The sequence below is a fragment of the Dipodomys merriami genome, unplaced genomic scaffold (assembly GCF_024711535.1).
Source record: "Dipodomys merriami isolate MVZ:Mamm:240054 unplaced genomic scaffold, mDipMer1.0.p SCAF_12, whole genome shotgun sequence".
NCBI lineage: Eukaryota > Metazoa > Chordata > Mammalia > Rodentia > Heteromyidae > Dipodomys > Dipodomys merriami.
Window position 1 is genome coordinate 7,682,593 of NW_027202493.1, and position 24,283 is coordinate 7,706,875.

The 24,283-nt window shown below is 38.3% G+C and overlaps 1 protein-coding gene across 3 annotated transcripts in view; it reads right to left on the minus strand.

The window, feature by feature from the left end:
* Positions 1–24,283, minus strand: part of Unc5d (unc-5 netrin receptor D) — a 586,279-nt gene that overhangs the window by 76,904 nt on the left and 485,092 nt on the right. For 2 of the 3 annotated variants that reach the window (XM_070016202.1, XM_070016200.1), the window contains exon 8: positions 13,116–13,148. The exons of the other annotated variant lie outside the window; for it this stretch is intronic. In XM_070016202.1, coding sequence (XP_069872303.1) covers positions 13,116–13,148 — 33 coding nt within the window. The remainder of the gene's footprint in view (positions 1–13,115; positions 13,149–24,283) is intronic. 3 annotated transcript variants of the gene reach the window in all.

Below are 24,283 nucleotides of genomic sequence, written 5' to 3' on the forward strand. Positions count from 1 at the left end.
TCTGAAGGTGATGAAGGATCAAATTATAATTTTTTTAAATGAGGGAAAGGATGTTAGGGGTAGGGTTGGAGACAATGGATAAAGCTAGGAGCCACTGGAGAAAGGTTCCTACAAAGATAGGGTGCTTAATCTGCCTGGAAATTCCAAACTTCAGTGTATAATACTTTTATTAATCTAACAAACATTTTTGAAGGCTCCCATGCAACTGAAATGAGGATGCATAGATGAATGCACACAGTGTCTACTTATTGCTTGTCTAAAATACAGACAGTGAGAAGATCCTGACATATCAGGGATAACTCAAAGTATATAAAGTAATCAGAGTCACATTTTGTATCTCAAGGAATTTAATCAGAAATCCTTACCCTTATCCTACCTCAAATTCTTCTAAAGTTGAATTACTGTGCTTCTTTCTTCTTTCTCTTCTTTTTTCTTTCTTCTTTTCTCTATCTACTTTCTTGTCCTTCACCTCATTCTTTTTTTTTTCCTCTGTTCCTCTCTGCCCAATGATTTCCAATCTTTCTTTCCAAGGACATTGACTGGTTTACCCTCTAAAGATTTCTTGTGTGTTCCTAAAGGTTGCAGTGGACCTTGTGTGTTTAGACTTGCCCCACAAGGAGCTGAGCCTTAGTTGTACCTTTTCTATGCAGGTTGCACAGGAGGAGGAAGCCATGTGCATGTATCTGTGAGCACAGGCACACTTGGAGGTACAGGTACAGAATCATCACATGCATATGTGGGCATTCAACCACTCAAGTTCACACTCATGTCCAAAGAATATCAAACCAGATAGAGAAAACTGTGCCACACAACACAGAGTCTGACTAGGGCTGAAAACTCCTCGTGTACCCATCTCAAATTCAGTTGCCATCTGTCCCACCAATTGTTGCCCTGTGTATTGTTCAGAGGATTGCCACCCCTCAATCTTGAAAGTCATATACAACCCACCTATCTATAACACCCACCTGTCAGATGTCTCTCTACCCTATGCTGACTCTTTGCTACAAAGTCTGTTAATATTGCCAACAAGTTCTGTAGGACTCCTAAGGTTTGAGATTCCTATGATTCACACCTTTCATTGTTAGTAATTTGAAGGACAGTAAGTTGTTTTATTTTCCCTAACTGGTATAAGCCCTTTACAAGACATGATACCTCTATTATTTCCCATGGAACCTTGGAAACCATTGTGCACAACTCTTTATAGACCTCAAATTTTGATCAATGATGTATGAAAGAAATCACAGTCAGGTTGATTTTTGAACTGTTGCTGTTGAACTGTTGCTGCAAAGACTCTCTTCATTTCCATTTACACACATATGTAATGAATTCTGTTTTCTCAACTATTCACAGTATTGTTGGTTTGCTTTCTCACAGTGGTTCTGAAACAGAATTCATGCCTATAACAGGGGATTATGCTTTTCTTGTGGATACAGGATCCTTTTCCAACTTTGTTTTATAAGTGAAGTTTGTAAAATACTGTCGTCTTCCTTGTTCCCTTAATGTCTCTTTTCCTCTATCCAAGAGTCACAAAAGTTCTAGGCAAAGCATGGGAAACTTAAACATGTCAAAGAAAAAAATGCATTGCATACAATCTACATACAATCCCAAACAAAAAAAATAACCAAACAAATTGATGTAGGAATCAGTTGTATTGCAAATTCATCAGAAAGAACTTAAGAATGTATTCAGTGCTTAGGGAGCAGAACATCTTAAGAGAGAGGTTGCAAAAATGAGTAGAGTTAGAAAGTAGGACCCTGGAATAGGTCTGGAATAGGATGGCTGTGAAGTGACTTCTACTGGTGGGAATGCAGAAAGAGTTGGTATAAGAAAAGATTAGACCCACAGTAGACACTCAATGACTGCTCATTTATGATGAAGCTAGTTACAAATTATTCTGCTATTTCTAACAAAGATCAGAAAAGGAGTGCATGACCATTTATTATAGCAATTGCAACACTGGTTAGGTAGTAAAATGACCTTTATTACAATGAGAATTGTAACAAAATCCACTTGTATTTCTGAGGGTAATTATGATATCTCCTTTCAGAAAGTCTCTAAAATCTTGAATGACTTTATGATGGCCTGTAATTATTTTGTTTTAGTTTTTTTGTTGTTATTGTTAGCTGGTAAGAAGGATTAAATCACCTTTCAAAGCCACTCTGAATTTCATAGTTCTAGAACTAGGTACTGATCAAATTTGATGGCTTTATCAATTATAACCATCCCCAGTCATTTATTTATTTATTTTTATTTTTTAATTTTTTTTGGTCCAGTCGTGGGGCCTGAACTCTGGGCCTGGGTGCTGTCCCTCAGCTCTTCAGCTCAAGGCTAGCACTCTACCACTTGAGCCACAGTGCCACTTCTGACTTTTTTTTTTTTTTTTTGGTTATGTGGAGCTGAAGAATTGAACCCAGGGACTCATGCATGCAAGGCAAGCGCTCTACCACTGAGCCACCTTCCCAGCCCCCCCCCCCAGTGATTTATAGTGACCAATGTCCCCAAAGGACTCTAGCAAAAGGCTGTTTACTTGATTTGCCATATTCTTCTTTCCTAAGTCCCTGGTGAAAGACGTATTTAAGTCTCAATCCCCATATTAGGAACATATATCAGACTGGAGTCAAATTTGCAAAATCTCCAGCTACTGAGAATTAACAAAAGAACATAGAAGCACCTTTCCAAACATGGTGGTAGTATTTTGTTTTGTTTTGTTTTCTAACCACTATGAACTCCTATTAGATATTATAGAATGCCATTGTTCCCACTGAAGAACAAAAGGCAAGAACAATTTAATGGAGACGGTATGAGAGACAGTGAAGGACTATGGGATCCCCATGTTGAATATGCATAGAGATGTGTGAATGGCAAAAGGTAGAAGACTGAAAAGCCAACCACTGAGTCAGAATCCCACAGAAAACCAGCCAACAGCCATCCCAGGGAGCAATGCCCCAGCATGGACAGTGATGCTGACAGGAAGTAGCCTACTAAAGCACTTCATTGTGTGCTGAAATATGATAGAGCAGACATTACTGTTAGGGATGTTCATCAGGAAGGAATTTTTAAATTATCAGCATGGACAATTGTGGTAACCAGTTCCAATATTATTTATAATCCTTCAAATTTTCTAACCCCTCTTGGCCACCAATCAATAAATCTTTCCTTCCAGTTTTTCCATCTTTGAAATTGTACAGTTTTTTTATTATTTATTTTTGCTATTGTGCAGTTGTTTTATTGTTTTAATTAATGACAACTGCCAGGTCTGACATCATTGTTTACTATATATTTTAGACTCACTAAATCCATTTACTCTTTCAAACAAAATGCTTCCTCATTTGAATCTATAAACAAAGAAAAGAAAATACCTTCTCTTCCCCAAAGACTCATTAAGGTTAAATAGTAGAGGTAAAAAAAAAAATCCCAAGTGGACTATCTGCAGAATCAATGTTCCTGGTTAACCCCATCCAGCTGTTAGCCACAGCTTTCCTCACTATCCCCCTAATTACCTCTCAGTATGCAATGTAATGCAAGAACTAACATGAACCCCTGCTTGCTCTCTGAGGAATACAGATGTGATTTTAGTCTCATCCTCATACAAAAATCCATGAAGCGGGGGAGGGGGGAGAGGGTCTTGGATTTCACCTTTTACAAAGACTCTGGTTCAGTAAAGTAATGACTTACAATTAGAAAATCTCAAAGCCAAGGTCTACATATGTAGCCAACTTCACTACTCGACATCTCATAATGTTCCTTTTCATGTGTCCCTTCTTTGCACATCTCTATCCAACTTAATTCAACTTTCTGAGGGAAGTTTCAACTAACTGGGATTATCAAAAACCTGATGCTGTATAATCTCACCTGGGCCTTTGTTGCTGTTTGGTCATCATTTTATTCATACTCCAGGGACAAATACTTTCAAAAATAAAGCACAATGGCTATTTTGGACTCTTCCCTTCTTCTGAGACCCCTGTTTCTTAGCCAGTTTGTTCAAAAGATATAGGCTATCATGTGTGGGCACACAAAATCCTTCTGTTTTTCTCTTCCTTTCTGTTTTTCTCTTCCTTTCCTCTGTTCCCTGAAGAGCTGCTGTTCTTTTAAGCCAGACATTCTCTGATCCAATCCTTTCTTGCCTCTTTGGGGACATGGCCTCATTTATTATTCTCTTTTGGTCTTGCCTCTTCAAGTTTGAAACTCTATACCTGAGCCTTGCAATCTGCCTACAAACACTGTCTCATTTCTCAAATCCCTTTGCCCCAAATACTTGCCTCCATTTATTTTTTCTGATCAGTTTCTCAAAGATGTAGTCTTCTGTCCATCTACCTACTGAGTGACTAGCTTCTTATTAGTAAAAAGAACTTTAAATATTTTTAAAACATTAAGTATACCTCATATTCTTGAATACCTGTTAATTGTTGTCACTGTTAAGATAAAAAAAACAAGGGCAGCATATGCAAAATTAGAAAATATTTTAGTAATCACTTTATAGTACCCTGTGAGTCCTTTAAAAAATAACAGTATGCATGTCCTTCACTCATTTTCATTCTTTCTTTACTTAAAAAAACCCATATTACATTTGTTCTACTATGCTATGTTTTTAAAAAATACAGAGGATATTCAGTTTCTTATCAAAACATATACAGATTTTTCCTTCTTTATCACACTTGCTGAGTTCACAGGCAGGCAGTATGTTAATTTAATTCCCTTTGCTTTATCATATCTTTTCTAGTCTGTCTTTGCTCAAACCCTGATCTCTCACTAAGTTCCCCTGCAACTGCATCCATGATAGTGTTCTAATTCTTTGCCATTGCTCTGCAGCAGTAGACAGGAAGAACCAACACTTCTTTTAGAAAGAAATTGTCCCTTAAATTGGATTCCCCAATTCTCTGACCTGCTCCTATTGTTTAGTAGCTTCCCTCATTCTCCTAGTTCTAAATACAGGTTTTCAAGTTCAATTCTTGGCCCTTTTCCTTCTGTCTCTAGTCTCAGCTAATTGGATAATAGCTCACACAGAGACAGTGCCAACAACTCCTGGGCTCCTGCAGTCTCAGATCAGCAACTCCCATCTCATTGTCACTGAAGATCTGATCCCACATTTCCTTCCTGTTTGCTTGACAAAACTACCTGCATCCTGGGTTAGCATCTCAAATGTGTCACCTGATTTATGGATTTGCCATTCCTCCCTTCTCAAGTATTTTTTCTTCTTGAATTCTCCCTCTCCTTCTTGTTCTCCCTCTCTCTTGCTCACGTTCTCTCCTCCTCCTCCTCCTCCCTCCTCCTCCTCCTCCTCCTCCTCCTCCTCCTCCTCCTCCTCCTCCTCTTTCTCCTCTTTCTCCTCTCTCTCTCTTTCTCTCTCCCTTTCTTCCTCTCCCTCTCTCTTGGTAAAGATCTCATCAATAAACAGGCTGGAGATATAGAATCATTCCTGATTTTGTTTCAGAATCGCTCTCCCAAACATTCATAAGCCTCACTGATTGGACCTCCAGTGCTTACTGAATCTCAATTTCCAGGCAAGACACCCCTGTGAATGCTCAAGTGATTTATTCAGGTTGCCTCTACCCATACCACCGTCTTGGATGACTCTGCCCTATTTTACACGTGCCAGTAAAACATTATTTTAATGCTGGTACTCTCAGAACTTCCAATGACTGAAGTTTGTTCTGAATCTATTCTCAGGAAGACATAACATTTTCCTGTTCAGGACATGTCATGCTCTACACAGCCTATACCTACTTCTCACCTACATGGACTTTAATCTCTAGCCAAGTTTCTTATCTTTTTTTCCACTTAATTTCTCCTCTTGTAGTAAGGACTTCTATTCTAATATCTTTTCCAATTCTACCTATTCTGGAGCAATTAAGACATCCATTTCATAACACATTTCTTGGTAGTACATATTCATATGTTTTAGTCTTTTTTTGGTTCAAGTTGCCAGACTTGGGTAACAAAATTGTAAGACTAAATCTAAATTTTAGATCAATAGTGAATAATTTTAGTACAAGTATTTCCAATGATAAACATGAAACATATTTATGTGGAAATTTTAATTGTTCAGTACTTATCTAAATCTGAAGTCAACTATTTTATGTTACTACTATTTGAACTGTCAGTCAATTATCTTTTTAGTTATCCAGTGGGAATATGGTTAAAAAGATTAGGATTTGAATACCAGTCTCTGAGCAAGTTATTTCCTCTTATTTAATTTCTTTTTCGGACCACTGAAGATATAAACTGTATAAGCTCTAAACTGCCATCAGTTGTACAGGTGGGACTTGTGAATTTGCATTTAAAACAAGTACCCTGAATTATTCTAATGTCAAAGAGTACATTGGTCTACCACCTATATTCTGGATATATGCTTACTTCTGAGGGATTTAATGAACAACATCCCATATGTCCATTCAGGACAGACTTGGAATAATCACTGAAAATGTTACTAAGAAAAAGCATATATTTATGATGGACCAAAAAAATCAGATAATAATAAAACAGAAAATGGTAAGAAAATTACAAATGTTGCACGTAGGTAAGGGTTGAATTGACTCGCAGAAGAATGATTGTGAAGGACAAAGCAAATCATGCAATTTGTGGAAAGTGCCACACTTATGTAATTGAAAATAATCAGCATGGGATGAGGAAAAACGGTGGACAAAATAAGGAGGAAAGTGTTATATAAAAGTGACTAGAGGATAGGCACCAATGCTATAGTCTAATGTGAATTTAGCAGGGTCCACAGTCTGTAGAAAATTTAAGAGAGATGGCCTCAAAAAAGTTCTATGGGTTGAAAGTGTCGATGTCTACACAGCCTGAAGCAAAATGTCCAAGTTTCTGGTACCCCACTCCCCTTCAAATTCTTTTGAGCAGTCCCATACCTAGGGAATATCATAAAGAACAAGGACCCAATGTTAGTCTATTGAGCATGAAACCAGTGTATAATGGGAAAAGATGGAGAAAGGAACTTTCCTTCAGTGAGGGGTCTTTCTAGATTTTAAGGGATACATTCAAGTTGTTCCTACTGACAATAATGCCAGGATGCAGGCTTTCCTGTAGAGACAGGTATACGGCAGGTGATCACTCAAACTTGTTCCCTCACTTCCGTTTTTCCATCACTTATTTTCTACTATGAATTTAAATTGTGAGGATTCTACTTTTTTTCCTTCACACTATTCAAATGGCCATTTGAATAAGGAAAGTATATCATAAGTATCTACTGCATGAATGAATTGGGTTGGCTTATAGATGTAAAATTCTTTAAAATTATTTTGAAGTAGTTGTACAAAGGATTTCAATTCACCATCTCAATTTATGAGTACAATGCATCTTGATCGATGTCATCTTTTCCATTGTTCTCCCCCATTTCTCCCACCCCCAACTACGCACTCAAATAACCTAGCTCCATTTTGACTTAGGTACACTGCATATCTACCATGTAAGTGAAAAGAGATGGCTATAGATTTTTTTTAAAACCTTAACAGTTAAAGGTTCAAGAAGTAATTATCAGGAAGCCTTAGCATCACAACTCAACAAATGTTTTCTGAACATCTATCATATACAGGTTAGGCTTTAGGGTAAATACAATGAATAAAATGAGGAATGAACCCTACACTAAATACCTGCTGCATCTATTAAGATGATATACTATAGAGGTACAGAGTAGTTTAATGAGGGAAAATTACAGGGGTGAGTAGCTTGGACTTGGGTGATAGTGGGAATAAAGGCCTGCAGATATGATGCCTTAGCTGAATACTGAAGGAAGAATACAAGAAAGCACATTAACGGCTAGCTGAGGTGAAAATGTTTACAGGCAGAAATAGTAGAACCAAGAAAGCACTTATATGTCAAAATACACAAAGGGGTATTCAGAGTAGCTAAGAAGTATCATTAAGCTAGTAGCATAGTAATGGTGATAGGAAGGAAAATGTCTGATGGGTAAGCAGGTCAAGAGAAGCTGGTAAGATTAAAAGAAGGCTGGGGCCAGATTTCAGCATGCTAAGGACTTCATGTAGGAACAATAGTGAGTTAATAATGAAGTGCTTTAAGCAGGAGGGTGATTTGTTGAGAATTTTCATTTTAGAGAGGCTAGATAAAGTGATGTAGCAAAGTCCTCCATACAGTGAAGCAAATAATAAAACCCTGTTTAAACTGGGGTCTTTCAACTTTTCTTCTGGACCTATTATTTTCTCCTAGTATTCTGGCAGTTACCTTTCCTTCTCTTCTCTAATGACTTCTGCCCTGTGGATCTTCTAATCTTAGTCTTCAGATAATTTCTCTATTCACATCCCAATAACCTCATCTAACAGAAGGATTTTAAATATCATGTTGACTCTGACAAGCCCCAAATTTATATCATCCAGAGCGACAGTCATCTGCCATCCAGTTTCACATATTAAACTGCCTATTCAACCTCTCCTTAATACTTAATAAGCATCTCAGAAAGAACTCTGATTATCCCTCTAGAGCTTGTACATAAAATTTCACCTTATCAATATTGGCACCTCCTTCCTTCCTGTAGCGTTGTCTGAATTTTGGAATCTCCCATAATATTTTTCTTCCTGTCATACTCCATACCTAATCCACCAGCAAATCCACCAGCAAATCATTTTCTGCCTTCAGATGTGACACACACACACACACACACACACACACACACACACACACACACACATATATGTCCAAGCCACAATGATTACTCATTATTCTTACAGATTATTATAACAACAGTCTAAACTGAGACTATTCTATTCTAATCCTAATAGAATATTATTAAAATGGATTAAATCATGTAACCGATCTTTCTGCCTCTACTCTGATTCCCTGTAGGTTTACACTCAACACAGCAAATAGAGTTTAGTCTTGAAAGTATTAGGTCATAGACTCCCAATGGCTTCCCATTTCCCTCCTCACACTACTTGCATGATCCTGGCAATTAAGGTTCTTTCCCTTGTCACTTTGTTCTAGCTAGGCAGTCCTCCTTAGTGTCTCTTAGAGCCTTTGAGCAAGCTCCTACTGATAGTCCCGCATCCCATAATTCCCTTTGCCTTTGGAGGTTTGTACTCAGAAAGACAGACCCTGGGTCTTTGCTCCTTTTCAGGCCTGTTTTGAATGTAATTTTATACCTTATACAATAAAGCAATGAATTGTCCATTGAAACCTGCCTTCACCCCTGGTCCAACTTTATTTATCTTCATAACACCTCACAAAAACTCCAAGGCACTTAGTATAGTGTAATTTTTACTGGTTTGCTTACGTATTTAATGGCCTCTCACTGAAACTGTGAGGGCGATGGAAGCAAAAGCTGACTGTGCTGTGCTCAGGGCTGACTCTCCACTCCCCCGAACACCTTGGCACTCAGAACACTCAACAGACAAGTGTTGGATGAATGGACAGAAAGACTTGAGTACAGTGGGCTTGGAAAAAAAAGACAGATGACCTTGAGATGTTTTCAAGGGGGGGAAGGAGACAGAGTGAGATGAGGTACGGTATTGAGCAGAAAAAGGGAGATCAAGAAAACAGAGGTATTGAGTGTCTACCCAAGTTTCTCACCCAGAGCACTGAGTTGATGATAAAAGTTTCACTGAAACAGAGAAGATGGGAGAAAGAATGGGTTGAGGGACTGGGACAGAGAAGGCCAATTCAATTTTGAAGCTGAGATTAAGGTTATTGGGAGATATTCAGTGGAAGATATCCTGCAGGCAGCAGACTCTGGAACTATTAATTGGATTCATGCTGATCATCTCTGTTCACTACCAAGCAACTATGTGGAAAGGAAATGAAGAGAGAATGTGTAGGGCTGACTTCTTTTCTAGGGGAAAGCTAAATCCTGTTAGTTTACCCCTCAGGTGATCTTCTGGATCCGGCTCTCCCCAGGAGCTCACAACTATTCAGAAACCACATTCATTGTTGGAATACCACCATTTCTCAGTCTGACTCTGGGGGTACATGCTTGCCATTCAGAACCTACTATATTTTACTGCACCTCCTGACATTGTTACACAACATTTATTGAAAGCACATTTGATGGTAATGAAGTTTCTATTAACTATGATTAAATCTCATAAAGCACCTGAAGATAATTTAAGATGTGCAGAAGCAGAAAATGAAACATTCGGTTTAGTACATTAGGAAACGTAATTGATTAAATTATCTCATTTACAATAAGTGCTTTCATGAGCTATGCACTGCACATATTTTCCCCAGTTTGTCATTATGATTTGCCAACACGTATCTTCAGACTTCACTTTCTTTATGCACCTCCTTGCATCTCAAAGCTGGATTTGCTGTTCTGGTCTTGAAGGATTGGGTCCAAAGCGTCAAGTGATATTCTCTCTACTAGGACTGGTGGAAGATTATGAGTACACTATATATAGGAACAGGTTGTTTCTCAATTACCATCATAATTGACTTTGATTTTGCATGTGATGATTCATGTAGTCTTCAACTAAACCCCACTTTCACTGAGAAGCAGCAGCGTGAATTTTGTAAAATGCACTCCTAACCATGCAGCTTACACAACCTCTTTTAGATCCCTCTGGGAGCCTTCTGCAATCATGTTGATTCCTTTAAGGCTTTATTTTTAGGCAAATCACAAATTAAAACACTTTAAGTGATTCTGTTGTAGTATCCAGCAATTAAGCATAGTGCTCAGGAGTAAGAACCCACCCATCCAAAAAAACAAATTCAGGAGTCCCTAAGGAATAGAAAGAGCTTCTGTAGGCTTTGTGGCTGAAGTACAGATGTAACTAAATTAGAATGGCACAGGACTCACAAACTAAGCATGAAATTAATTTTCAACACTCACACCTGCATTTCTAACTAAGCTCACATGGGCTGCCACATGGACAGGCATGATCCTGTTTGTGCTGTACACCAGAACTAGTAGATAGGATGAACGTAGGACCTGGAAGAATCTGAGAGGTCACTCACCCCCAGCTGTCACCTTAAAATCTTCACAGGTCCAGATCACATGTTCAGTGATCAGTTTGTTTTTTCCCTAGCTCACTATGTGCCCACTCATACCTACAAACACACATGAATACACTTGGGCTCCTACACCCACAGTATTTGTCCGAACTCAAAATCAACCACACTTGATGTCAGAAGGACACTCACGATCCCAGGGACCAATGATCCATTATGAGCAACTAGTAGCATAGAGAGGCGTCAGGAAAGTTCGTTTTGTATTGTTTTACCAAATTCTCAAATTGAAAGTAAGTGGCATCTTCCTATTTCCACCCTGCCTAAGGCAACCCAAGCAAATATGGAGAGATTGGCTTTTTTGGATCTTTCTCTCCTGTCTGGTGATGCCTGCCCCTAATGTATCTATTTCTGTCTGTCTTCACAAGGACTTAATTCTTTCAAAGAAGTTAGCTAATAAAAGCTATTAACCCTCCCAAGCTCTTTGAAATTTAATACTCTCGGATTTAAAAGATCAAAAGTCAGCCGTCTTATAGTAAATGAGTGAAACTGGGCAGGGACATTTTTCTCAAGCTTTATAAGCCAGGCAGATGGGTTACTTCTCTTGTTGATAAGAGCTGTATTGCTCTTTTGGTTTCCTAGGATGCCTTACCTATTTCTGACTGCATGACAATGATCTGAGGAACATAGTAACAGATAAGTTCTCCCCACCCAACTATAGATTCATCTCATTCACCTGTTCTCTTCTGAGGTGGGGCATGTTTAATAAACTCCAATCATCCCCCCAGGGTTCTGAGTCAGGTGGCCTCTGATCTACTATTTGAAAAACACTTCTCTAAGACAGTAGGCCTGAGGTGCACCATGGGAGTCCCATGGAGACTCTTGAAGAACAGTGATTCTGAGGTTTTCCAACCCACACCCCATCCAATTCACAATTCTGAATTCAGTGGTAGAGCTTGGGAACTAGAGATTTTTTTGTTTGTTTGTTTTTGTTTTTTAAACAGGCCTCCAGGAGATTCTAAAGTGCAGTCAAAACTGAGAGCCGGGGCTGGGAAGGTGGCTCAGTGGTAGAACGCTTGCCTTGCATACATGAGGGCCTGGTTTCGAGTCCTCAGCACCACATAAGCAGAAAAAGCTAGGAGTGGTGCTGTGGCTCAAGTGGTAGAGTGCTAGCCTTGAGCTGAAGAGCTCACTGACAGTGCCCAGGCCCAGAGTTCAGGCCCCACAACAGGCAAAAAAAAAACCCCGCAACAACAATAACAACAACAACAACAACAATGAAACAACAAAAAACACCAAAAAATCCTAGAGCCACAGGGTCAAATGCCAAAGTGACAAACATGAAGCCATCCTTCTTTTCCAAATCTACTGGATGCAAAATTATGGGAATAATACAAAATCCTCTACAGGAAGCATGCCTGCATCTCAGGAACCCGAGACCGCACCAACAGTAACATTCTCAGTTCATAATTATTTCACTGTGGATTTCTGGCTCCTAATCTACCAGTTGCCATGGATGCCACGGCAGGTGAGATGGTGGTTTGCATTCTCTCCCTCAGCAAAACTGCTCCCTGCTCTGCCTTCCCTTCCTCCTCCTCCTCCTCCTCCTCCTCCTTCTCCTCCTCCTCCTCCTCCTTCTCCTCCTCCTCCTCCTCCTCCTCCTCCACCTTCCCCTCCTCCTCCTCTTCTTCCCCCTCCTCCTCCTCCTTCTTCTCTTCCTCCCTTTCCTCCTCCTCTCAGTCTTCTTCCTTCCTCTCCTCCTTCCCCTCCTCCTCTCCCTCCTCCCCCTCCCCCTTCCCTTTCTTCTCTTCCTCCTCATCTTACTCTTCCTTCCTCCCCCCTCCTGACAAATGGAGTTAGGATTTGGCCCAAAGGCTATTCTCATGAAAGTGTGTACTGGCAAATATTTATTAATTTTAATGCTATAAATCTCTCCAGAAACAGGAATCTTAGATGACATTTGCAGAGAAATGGATGTATAGGCAGAAAGAATCAAGAAGAGAGATTTACTTTTGCTCTGAGCGAGGGGAGGGTTGTGCATATTTCTTTTTGATTTAAACCTCTGATATGCGACTCCAAACTCAATGAGAAGCCCTGAAAGCCCTGGATCTTTCCTAGGAACTTCAATCCTGCTCGGTTCCTAAACAAATATAACAGTAAGGCAGCAAATATGAGAATAAATTATATTCACAAGAGGAAAAATAACTTACTTTGGGGTTTTATTTCATGAAGAGGTTTTTTATCTAAAAGAAAGAAAGAGAAAAAGAAAGTTGCATTTAATAAATTTACATGGAGCAGATATATTCCTTGCCTCACTTTGCATCTCCCTCTATCAATGATTCATTTTCTTCATTTTTGAAGACAATATGGATATGTAGTTCATGTTTTTAGCTTCCATTCTAATTTTTATTTGCCTCTTCTGGAATCTTCTTTCTAAGATGATTACTTTATTGTAAAAATGTATATTTTTTCCTCTGGGTCTCTCCAGTTACTCGCCAGTGCCTTAACTAGATTCTTAGCTGAATAGAAGAAGGGAGCTTGCTGCCTGTCCTCTTTTATATACAATGAGTAGCCTGCTTGGGTAAGAGATGCCATTTCACTATATATGATGATAGGAAAATGAGCCAGTGAATAAATATTTAAAGGGATTCTGCAATGGTTTGTAGTACATCCTGGCCTGGATGTAAGTTCCAAATTCTGCCTGTTTATCCATTCCTTTTGGTTATGGGTACAGTGTGATGAGCCTAGTAGAGTTTTGTTTTTTAAACAAATTACACTTTCCTTCTTGTTTCCTATCTCTATCATCTGTTAAAATATGAACCATCACTCTCAATGGGAAAGGTATCATTTTATACTACTAGGAATTTTCAGCATACCCAATTGGGTGAGGTAGAAAAGAGAAAAATCATTCAGGGCATTTTCATCAAGTCTTCCCAGGACTCTCTAACCTCTCTCCTGTCTGATCTCTCAGCATCAAATAATTAAATATTTCAGATCACACTGAGACTTGGCGACTTGACTTTCTTCAGTTAATTTTACCACAGTCTGACTACTCCCTTGTGTTCCTCCCATCCCAGGCTACCGCTACCCCATGATACTGCAAAAGCCAGAAACAACCACCCTTTAGATGCCACACGAAGATTCTAGAAGCTTGCATTTTACAAGACAGCATGACTTGAATGGTATTCATTTCTCATGATTCCCTTCCTAGAATTTAAAGGGAATGCTGTCAGACTGTAAGGACCCTGGCAGTTGAAAATGATTCACAAAATCATGTAAGATAGGGGGTCTGGAAAGGTCACTTGACACAGTTCCTGTCTGTCTCTGATTGCCTAAAGGTGAGCCACTCTGGGTGAGACTATCATTTTGGATTAGGTTTTACATTGAATCAAATCTAACACAGTACACATTTGAGAACATCATCAATATTATCTGACTGATTGCACGTTAGGGCCTCCCAGGGCAGACAAACTGCTGTACTCAGAGTTCTCCACGGAAGTTCTCTTATCCTAAGCCATTTCTGTGGTGATTTGGACAGAAAGCCCTGCAGTATGGGAGTGTAGTGGGTGGCCATCTGATTGGGGAGAGAAGTAGCTTTTACAGTGTAAATCACACTCTTGAAAAAAATGGGCCTTTTAATGGAAGGAAGAGTGAAATGCCAAAGGGAAACTTCTAGGAAATCTTTCTTTCAAATAAAAATTCTCCATAAAAGACATCACCTGCTTACATTTATCAGGTCATATCAGATTTCCACACAGCAAGGTTTCTTACAACAGTACACTTGTGTTCCCTAACTGTGCAGATTGTATAGTCCTAGATTTCCAGAGAGCAGGTGGCACCTTGTGAAGTCCAGATGCTAATGCACTCAAGAATTAGAATGAAATGACTTTGGTGGGTTTAACCTAACTTCAGTTTTTGCTTATTGCATGGTATCTGAAAGCAGTTGGCATGGACACAGCGATGCTGGCAGGCCCAGGCTACAGTGTATGAAAGTGATGCATTGCTACAACCATGGAAGGAGACATGTAGAACATCTGTTTTGAACTCTGGCTGAGCCTAACAGTATTTTCTTCCTTCTGAACCACAGGAATGGAAGATTATGCCAGGTAGCAAAATGAAAATCCATTAAAAACAGGTGAGATATATAACCGCTCTCCAGAAAAATAAATCAAATACAGCTAGGCTATGAAAAACTTGGGGTGGTAGCATTCTACTGGGTAAAGCTTTGAAGAAGAAATTGTATTGTGGCCAAAAACCCTAAGGCTAAGGTTCCAGGAAAGAAATCAACCCACAAGTGCATACAAGGCAGGACTGAAGCATTTTGCCCTGTGATCAAATTGGTGACCCAAGCCATTGACCATGTGGCATTACAAGGGGTCCGGACTCTTGGGCTCAAAACTGGATTTAAACCTTGGATTGTTTACAGTCTCTCTGTGCAACATCAGTGTTCTCTGCAGGAAACTAGGAATAAACCTGTCCTTGACAGGAGAAGATTGTGCATGGTAAATAGGAAGCCAATGGAACATAAGTCTAGCACATGTTTTATATCAATAAATTAAAAAAATGGAAGGTATTGATGTAATTACAACATGTGATGATGATCATGCCAATCCTTATCAGATATTCAAATAACTACTTGTGCTACTGCTTAAAGTCAACCTCATTCCAAACCAGAAATTCTACTACAGTTTTGTGTATCTTGAAGATAAGCTTGTGTCTCTGCTATTATGATGCCATGATAAATACTTTGCTGTGTAAGAGAAGGGAAGGTCCCAGAAGCCAGAAGAAGTTCTCAACTGGATGTCAAGAAATGATATCCTACACAAACCCATTAAACATCATTTCCAAAAGTAGGATTTGTCATGGAGAGGTCCAGCAGGACCTGCATTGTTAGTGTACACCCTTATTTAGGAAAGTGTTTATACTCAACCTTAGCATCAGAATCAGAACTGGGTTCTGTTATGTTCTGTGACATAACTGTGCCTGGGCAGCTAAGTTGCCAACACAGAGCATTTTCCCAACTGGAAATGTCTGATCTGACATTGTTCAACTATGAGCACTAGGAAGGGTCACCCTCTGACCTGTCTAGTTTTGCAAACACTGCTCACCCCATGCTTCACATTCTTTAAATCTGTCTGCAGAATCATTTTATCCTAAGGTTCAAAGCCATGAAACAACCAAATCCTCTCCACTTTTAATTTTACCTCTCTCCAAAGGCCATATTCACATGACCCCTTAGTAAATGAATCCATTAGGGCCATGCTTCTTAATGTTGGCTGCACGCTGAAATCACCAGGGGAGCTTTTTAAAATAAATACCTATGCCTGAAACCTGCTCCAAGAGACTTTGATTAATTGGGGTTTGTGTTTTTGTGATTATTACCACTTCTTAGCAAGAAATCTGGGACTCTGTGCAGTCAACTCCTGTTAGTTTCTGCTTCCTTAAGGGGTCTTAGGGTAGCTGTTGCATAGAGACTGGGTCTCTTTTCTATCTGGCAGGCAGAGAAATGTTGCAAGCTTGAGCCAGTGACACCTAAGTATAAGCTAGAGGAAACCACAACAGTTTCTCAGGGTTGATCTTGTACTGAAATGTTCCCTTCTGAGAGATGGGGAATTATGCCATTATTGCCCTGTGTGACGATCTTTTTGTGCATTTATAAGTTAAAGATTCAAAAGTGATTTTTAAATAGAGCTTCAAATCATCATATTTTTCTTTGAACACCATTTTTAGTATCTACATGCTTAATAGACACCTATTAATATAAAGACTAGCACAAAGGGGAAAATCCATTATGGCCTACCAAGAGTTAAGTTATATGTACAAGGGTAGGTTTTATATATATATATATATATATATATATATATATATATATATATGCATATATTTATATGCATTCAGCTAAATGATCAATATATCAGTATGAAACTATAAGAAATGAGCAGTCATTTATCATGTTTACCTACAACAAACAGTCTTAAATAAATTGTTCTACAGTCTGCTTTTGTAGTTAATTACTGTAATGCAAATATTCCTTTGTGTCTGTACATGTGTAGAGGTAAATATCTGTGAAAAGGGTGGGGGAAGGAAGAGTTGAAAACAATTTACATTTTATGCTTGGTGATGGTTCGTTCTGTTCGACTTTTAGTTTTTGGCTTCCTGGTTTATTTCTGATGCTTTTAAAGAATTTCCATGGTATCTGTTGTTCTTGAGAGCTATTCCCAACTGTACTATTACCCACCCAAACAACATCCAGCCTCCATATGCAACAAATATGTCCAGCTGCAGGCAGTCCACATCCTGGAGACCTGGTCTGAGGAAAGCCCGCCTGCATAAACAGATGGATGCCAGTTTCACCCTATACTCCATACAGCAGGGTGGCTCCAAAAAGCTTTTGATATTGATGATTAGAGGTCTGCACTCATTGATTTTGAACTCTATGCAGATTTGTTTTTTTTATCAGAGTCTATGTGGCCTTTAAGATTCAGAAATAGGACCACTAACATTCTCACAATATAACTCTTCAGCAATTCAAATGTCATTAGAGTCAAAGTGTACTAACCTATTTATTACATTTTATTTAAAAAGAATACTGTAATTATTCCCTTCCTTATTGATAACATTTTTAAATTTTTTTTGGGGGGGGTCCGGTCGTGGGACCTGAACTCTGAGCCTGGGCGCTGTCCCTCAGCTCTTCAGCTCAAGGCTACGCTCTACCACTTGAGCCACAGCGCCACTTCTGGCTTTTTCTTTTTGCTTATGTGGTGCTGAGGACTTGAACCCAGGGCCTCATGCATGCAAGGCAAGCACTCTACCACTGAGCCACCTTCCTAGTTTGATTTTTTTTTATTGTGAAAGTACCGTACAGAGGGGTTAACAATTACATGGTCAAGATAATAAGTATATTTCTTATTAAGTATTGTTGCCTCTTCCTTTGTTTCCCCTTCCCATCCCTTCCTATACCTCCCCACCCCCGACCCGATCCTCCCCCCACCCACCAAAGTTGTAAAGTTCATTTTCAACATAACGACTTGTACATCTCATTGTTGCAATGGGTCCACCTGTATCCCTATTTAAATGATTTGTTTTTTCCCTTCCCCTCCACAAATTATACCAACATCAACTACAGTGAAAGCAGGAGTTATACCGTGAGGGAGGGACATACAAAGCAACAAAGAAATAATCTTATAAATATGTTAGAAACAATCACATGAAAGAAAAAAAAACACTTGAATACTTATCTTGGTATTGTTTTATTTTTTTAAAGTTTTTTCCACTCCTTTATATTGTTTAGGACTTGATTCTAAGGTCTGTAGAATAATCCAGCTTTCTGTCCATTCTTTGTGTCAGCTAGTTGGCCTACCTGAATTACTAATGCCTGGCATTGTTTTGCCTTGATTTATGTTCTAGTATTCATGAGTCCCACTGCACTAAATATAGCTTATTGTTTTGAGCACCTCAACTTGCATCCACATACTTGTGTGATAAAGCTATTAACCATCCAGCGTAATCTCAAAGTTTTGTCCAGGAGGATCCTCTCCTGGGATCTCCTTCTCCTTCTAAACCTCCAACATAATAGTTTTCTGCCTTTGAGGTACAGATCAATTTCTGATACCTATTTGAAATCTTTTCTTGTTACTCCATTGGTATCCATCACTCTTCTCTCTGGATAGTTTATATCTTATTTAGCATTACTTGTCAATTAAAGCTTTTTTGTTGTTGTTGTAGTCTTTTTCATAACTTCAGAAATGATCATTTGAGGGAACCCTTCTGCATTGTTAGTGGGAGTGTAAACTTGTTCAACCACTTTGGAAAGCAGTATGGAAGTTCCTCAAAAGACTCCACATAGAACTCCCCTAAAATCCAACAATCCCACTTTTGGGCATTTACCGAAATGATCACAACCAAGACTATACTAAAGCTACTAGCAAAACTATGTTTACTGCAGCATTATTTACCATAGCTAAGATATGGAACCAACCCAGATGCCCCTCAGTAGATGAATGGATCAAGAAAATGTGGTATATACATTGGAATACTATGCCTCCATCAAAAAGAATGACATCTCCCCATTTGTTAGAAAATGAAAAGACTTGGAAAAAATGTATTAAGTGAAGTAAGCCAGGCCCAAAGAAACATAGGTCCCATGGTTCCCTTATTTGCAATAACTAGTATATGTCTAGGACAAACACCTAGTATCTTCCCCTTGGTGAAATCTCTTGAGGAATGATAGCCTTTTCCAGAAAAATCTGGATGGATTTCTGGAATTTCAGAGCTAAACAGTAACAGCACACACCTGAATAAAACTTCATGTGCATCAGTAAGTGTCAAACAGTTCTGCTGACATCTTCCACCGAAGAACCATGTGATATCCTGTTGTGTTAATTAGGTGACTTCAGGAGAGTACCACAACAGATGGCTCAATCTTATAATTTCTCACACAATGACCTTATAGCATCACCCTCAGCCAAAGCATGTCACTACTAACACTTCCGGAGATAGAGCTGTCCTCTTTCTTTCTTTACACTTTTGATATAAGACATGTAAGTACCCTTAAAAACTGGCCTCCTATATTTATGTGTTAAATAATTAAAATTCCCATAACTTTTGTCATTATATTTAAAATTTTATTTTTGACTGACATATAGTTTTATAATTACACATTACATACTGTCTAATGATCATTAATGTAAATGTGTTATTTGTTTCTGGGAAGAACATTAGAAATCTTCTCTTCCAGCTATTTTGAAATATACACTTCAGCATGGCTAGGTATCATCAATAGACACCACAACTTATTCCTCCTCCCTACTAAATACTGTACATGATGGGTGACTTCTCCCATCACCCTACTTTCCACAACATCTGGTAGTCATTTTTTTTTGTGGCACCTATGTGCAACAATGTGGCACAATGCAGTACTACTCAACCATAAATAGGATTAAATGCAACAATACAGATAGACAAAGAGATTATGTGTTCACTAAAATCAGCCAGGCAAAGATCCAATATCAAATACAGACACATCAATTCCATGTTTGAGTTTGTTTCTGGAATGGCTATACGGAATAAACATATTTGTGGGTTGGTGCAAACACTTTCTAAAGTGTATATCTATTAGACATTAACAGGACGTCTTAAAACTAAGAAAATATAATGTTTTCAACTTGGTTCTATGAAAAGATACATATTAAAATCCTTTTACTCTCTGCTGAATTCTTTACAGTGGAACCCTAGCCTTGATCTGGAAAAGAAATGGATGCACATTTAAAATGGAACAAATATGTCCCAAGCCTATAATTAAACCTTCAAGGATAACTTATTGATTATTGTCATGGGGCCCATTTAAAGAGAGAAGAGACATACAAAACATTCTGAAATTATTTTAAAAATCTATCAAAGTGTATCTTGAAAAGATGTCCACTGTGCAACATTTATTTCATCATTATTCATGAGGACCATGATATGGAAACAACCTAAATGCCCATTGATGGGTGAGTGGATAAAGAAAATGTGTTATATATAATGAAAAGGCATTCAGCTTTTAAAAAGAAGAGTATGTTGTCATTTGCAATAACATGCAGGGAACTGGAGACACAAAGTCAATGATTCAAGTACCAAACTGCATGATTTTACTTTTATGCAGACCTCAAATGCTAAACTCAATGATAGTTGCTCGACATGAGGTAGAAAGTAGGAGTGGATGTATGTGAAGATGTGCAAAGTTTTATTTTAACAGAATAAAGCAGCTCTGGAGGGCTAATATACAGCAATATGATTAATTCATATTCTTTTGTGCCTTTGAAATTTGCTAGGAAGGCAGATATTGAATGTTCTCACCCTATATTCAACAAAATGGATGCTATGTGAGGTGATGGGTAGGCTAATTACCTGATGATGAGTATTTCACAAGAACTCATATAGCAAATCTTCCAGTCATATAACATAAATGTATCCATCTTTAACTGTCAGCTATACTTCAATAAAGTTGGAAACAATCCTCTCTGTAAGTGCCTTGACTGTGATATTGGCTTCCTGCTATGTCAAGTTTGACCCTTTAGTTACTAAACATAGATAATTCTGAAGAGGGAACAGATGATGGGGGTTCAGGGTGGTTGTTATCATGGCTGTTTACTAATTGCTGAGGAAACAATTGACAACTGCTCTGGGCAGGCTACCAAGGCTGGTTTACAACAAAACAAAACAAAACTTCTTAAAGAGATCTTGAGAACCAAGGTTCCTGAGTTTGCTTTTCATGCTTCTTCAGGCCTTAAGCAAGTAACCGATTCAACTTCTTTCACAGGTCTGGCTTGTTCTCCTATTCCTATTTCCTAGAACCATAAATGGAATATAGTAGGTACTCTGTAAATTTCTGTCAAAAGAATCAGTGCTAAATCTTCTACATTATTTCTATCATAAGCAGTAGAAAGGCTCAGACCATAAATTTTCTAGGATTACATGAATTACTGTGTTTGCATGTGCATGCATGCACATATATACTGGTAGCAAGCCTTGAACTCAAAGGCTTGAACTCGGAACTTGGGCTTGGTTTGCTTGCTCATGGCTTGCGCTATGTCCCTAATCCTGTATAAATTTCTAGGCATTGTTGACTTCTTAAAAAAGTGAACAATGAATGGTCTGAGTTTGATGAGTCAGTACCCAAAAGAAAGTGGAGACATCTTTTATTGGGAAAGAGCATTTGTTTCATATCTAAAAGTTCTCACTTGCTCTGTACAGCCAGGCATTGGTGGATCTCGCCTATAATCCTAGCTACTCAGGAGGCTGAGATCTGAGGATTGTAGTTCAAAGCCAGCCCATGCAGGAAAGTCCATGAGACTCTTATCTTCAATAAACCACTAGAAAGCTGGAAGTGATGCTGTGGCTCAAGTAGTAGAACACTCGCCTTGAGCTGAAGAGCACAAGGACAGCGCTCAAGCCCAGAGTTCAAGCCCCATGACCGCCAAAAAAAAAAAAAAAAGCAATCAGATAAACTTCTCAAAACCAGCTTTTAAAAAGACCACTATTCAGAAGCATTGGCATCGGTGGTATTTTCACATTACACACACACACACACACACACACACACATACACTACACACACACACACACACACACATATTTGTATGTGTATTTATGTGTACATTTCTACACATAGAGGAAAGCTACATTGAAAGTAAAAAATTACAATGATTTCAAATTTTAGGCTTGGAAGAAAAATATAGACCATCTTGTTCACATTCCTCATTTTATACATTGTCCAATGTCATGAGACTGTCCCTGGTCACATGATCATTACCCAATCACTGAAATGGAACCTCAGACTTTTTCTTCAAAGATTTTTTCCTATGCACAATATTTTTCAACATAAACACGTCAGTTTTCTGTTGCAGCAAACAGTAATCATATCACATACCAAGCACAGGTAGCAAGGGTGTGTCTTTTCTTATTATAATAATACCATTTGGGGCAGAAAAGATCAGGGTTAATGAAACTAAATGATAATGTCTATTGATGATGTTTGTATCTTTGCATTATATATCACCTCTTTCAATGATCTTGAAGAGACATGGCTGTTTAATCTGTAATTTAAGGAGCCAGGGTAGAATCAAAACAAAGAACTATCCTCTATCTCTATTAAACTTGCTTTGCTCAGCACACCCCAGAGGCCACTGAATATTTTATTTTACAAGAGTAGATTACTTGATTTTAAATCACTTCCCTGATTGGGTTCTTGCCATTTCTTTTATAGCCAAACCAGTCTATGATCTTAGACATTAAATCTTTCTCTAGTCCAGACTAATATGTCATACCCAGAGTTTGTGCTGTTGAATCCTGAATTAATTAAACTGCAAAAGTAGAATCTGTATATCAAAGAACTAATTCTTTACTTCACAGATTCTAAATGTTGGAAACTTCCTGTCGAGAAGGGACTTTGGAATGATTGACAGCCAAACCTATTGACCATTTAAAATTGACAACGTTACTAATCTTGGGTTCCTGAAGTACAGAATAAAATAGTTATAGACCATTCCAGAACTGTTAGCAACAGGACAGTCCTGACACCTATAGGTTGCTGTGTAGATCCAGGGCTTGTTATTATAGTTATATTATGTATGTGATGTATGTCCCCCTCCCTGATCACATACAAGCACTCTAATGAGTGTATTTCTTATAAATGAGAGAAACATATACATCTTGTTCTTGTTGTTAGTAATGATTTTTCTCACCTATGGATCATTCAGAACCCTTGGTCTTCCCACTTTCTCTCTCCTAAGGCTTCTCCTTGGATTGTTTTTAACTACTAGCTAAAAAAATTTTAGGACTGGTTGTGTCCTTATAATTTATCTTTTCTTCCCATTCAAATATTAATCAAAACTGACTGTGCTTAGCTTCTGAAGAGAGCTAAGATTGGTGCATTCAGGACTGGTGCATTTCTACATGTCAGAAGATAGAGCAGAGTTCATTCACCTACTTATTAGAATTGCAAGCAATAGATACTGAAGCTTTTTCTTCTGACAGTAAGTTTTAAGAATTCTTGAGAACAATTAGGATTCTCCTAAACTCTTTTACTTCTCAGAATCGGTTTGCATAATGAATGCATTCTGTGTCTCCAGTGTATTTTAATGACAAGTACAATTTATTTCATTAGAAACACTGTTTTAGCCAGATCTATTAGGAAGTATTTTAGCAGCAATATCTAAAATTTCACACTGTTGGTATTGTAGCATAACATGAGAAATATTTTCTTTCTGCCATAAGAATCCTTATATTAGAGCGCATGCGCGTGAGCGCACACACACACACACACACACACACACACACACACAGAGTACAGTAGGTATTAGTAGTATTTATACAAATGAAGAGCTTTCTGTGCATGCTAAGGGTTTAACATGCATTTTTGCAAAAAAGACACTATCAGATGCAATTTTTTAAGAAAAATTAGATTTTTAATTAAAGCCATTTGATATATATTATTATGGCAAAAAGTAGTACATTAGCCATTATAGAAAAAAATAGAAAACACAACCACAAGGAAGAACATAAAATACCAATAATCCTAATCAGTTAGAAATATTACAATTTCTATATTTTTTAGAAAAGCACATGTAGGCTTAGCAAGTTAATAAAAAACTGATTCAGAATTTAACAGCTCATAGTATTGCAATCATCATTAACACTCAAGCAATCTGGACACAGAGCTCTGACTCTTCAACCTATCTTTTATCTATAGGATGGATGTTCAAGTCCACTGGGCTACATTTATTCATTTATTCCAATTCAAGGTTCACATGCATTTCTAATCTCCCAAAAAAGAGAATAATCAGGTTCCCCTCACAGAGAGCTGTGGAATGTTAGTTACTTTTGCTCTGCATTCCAA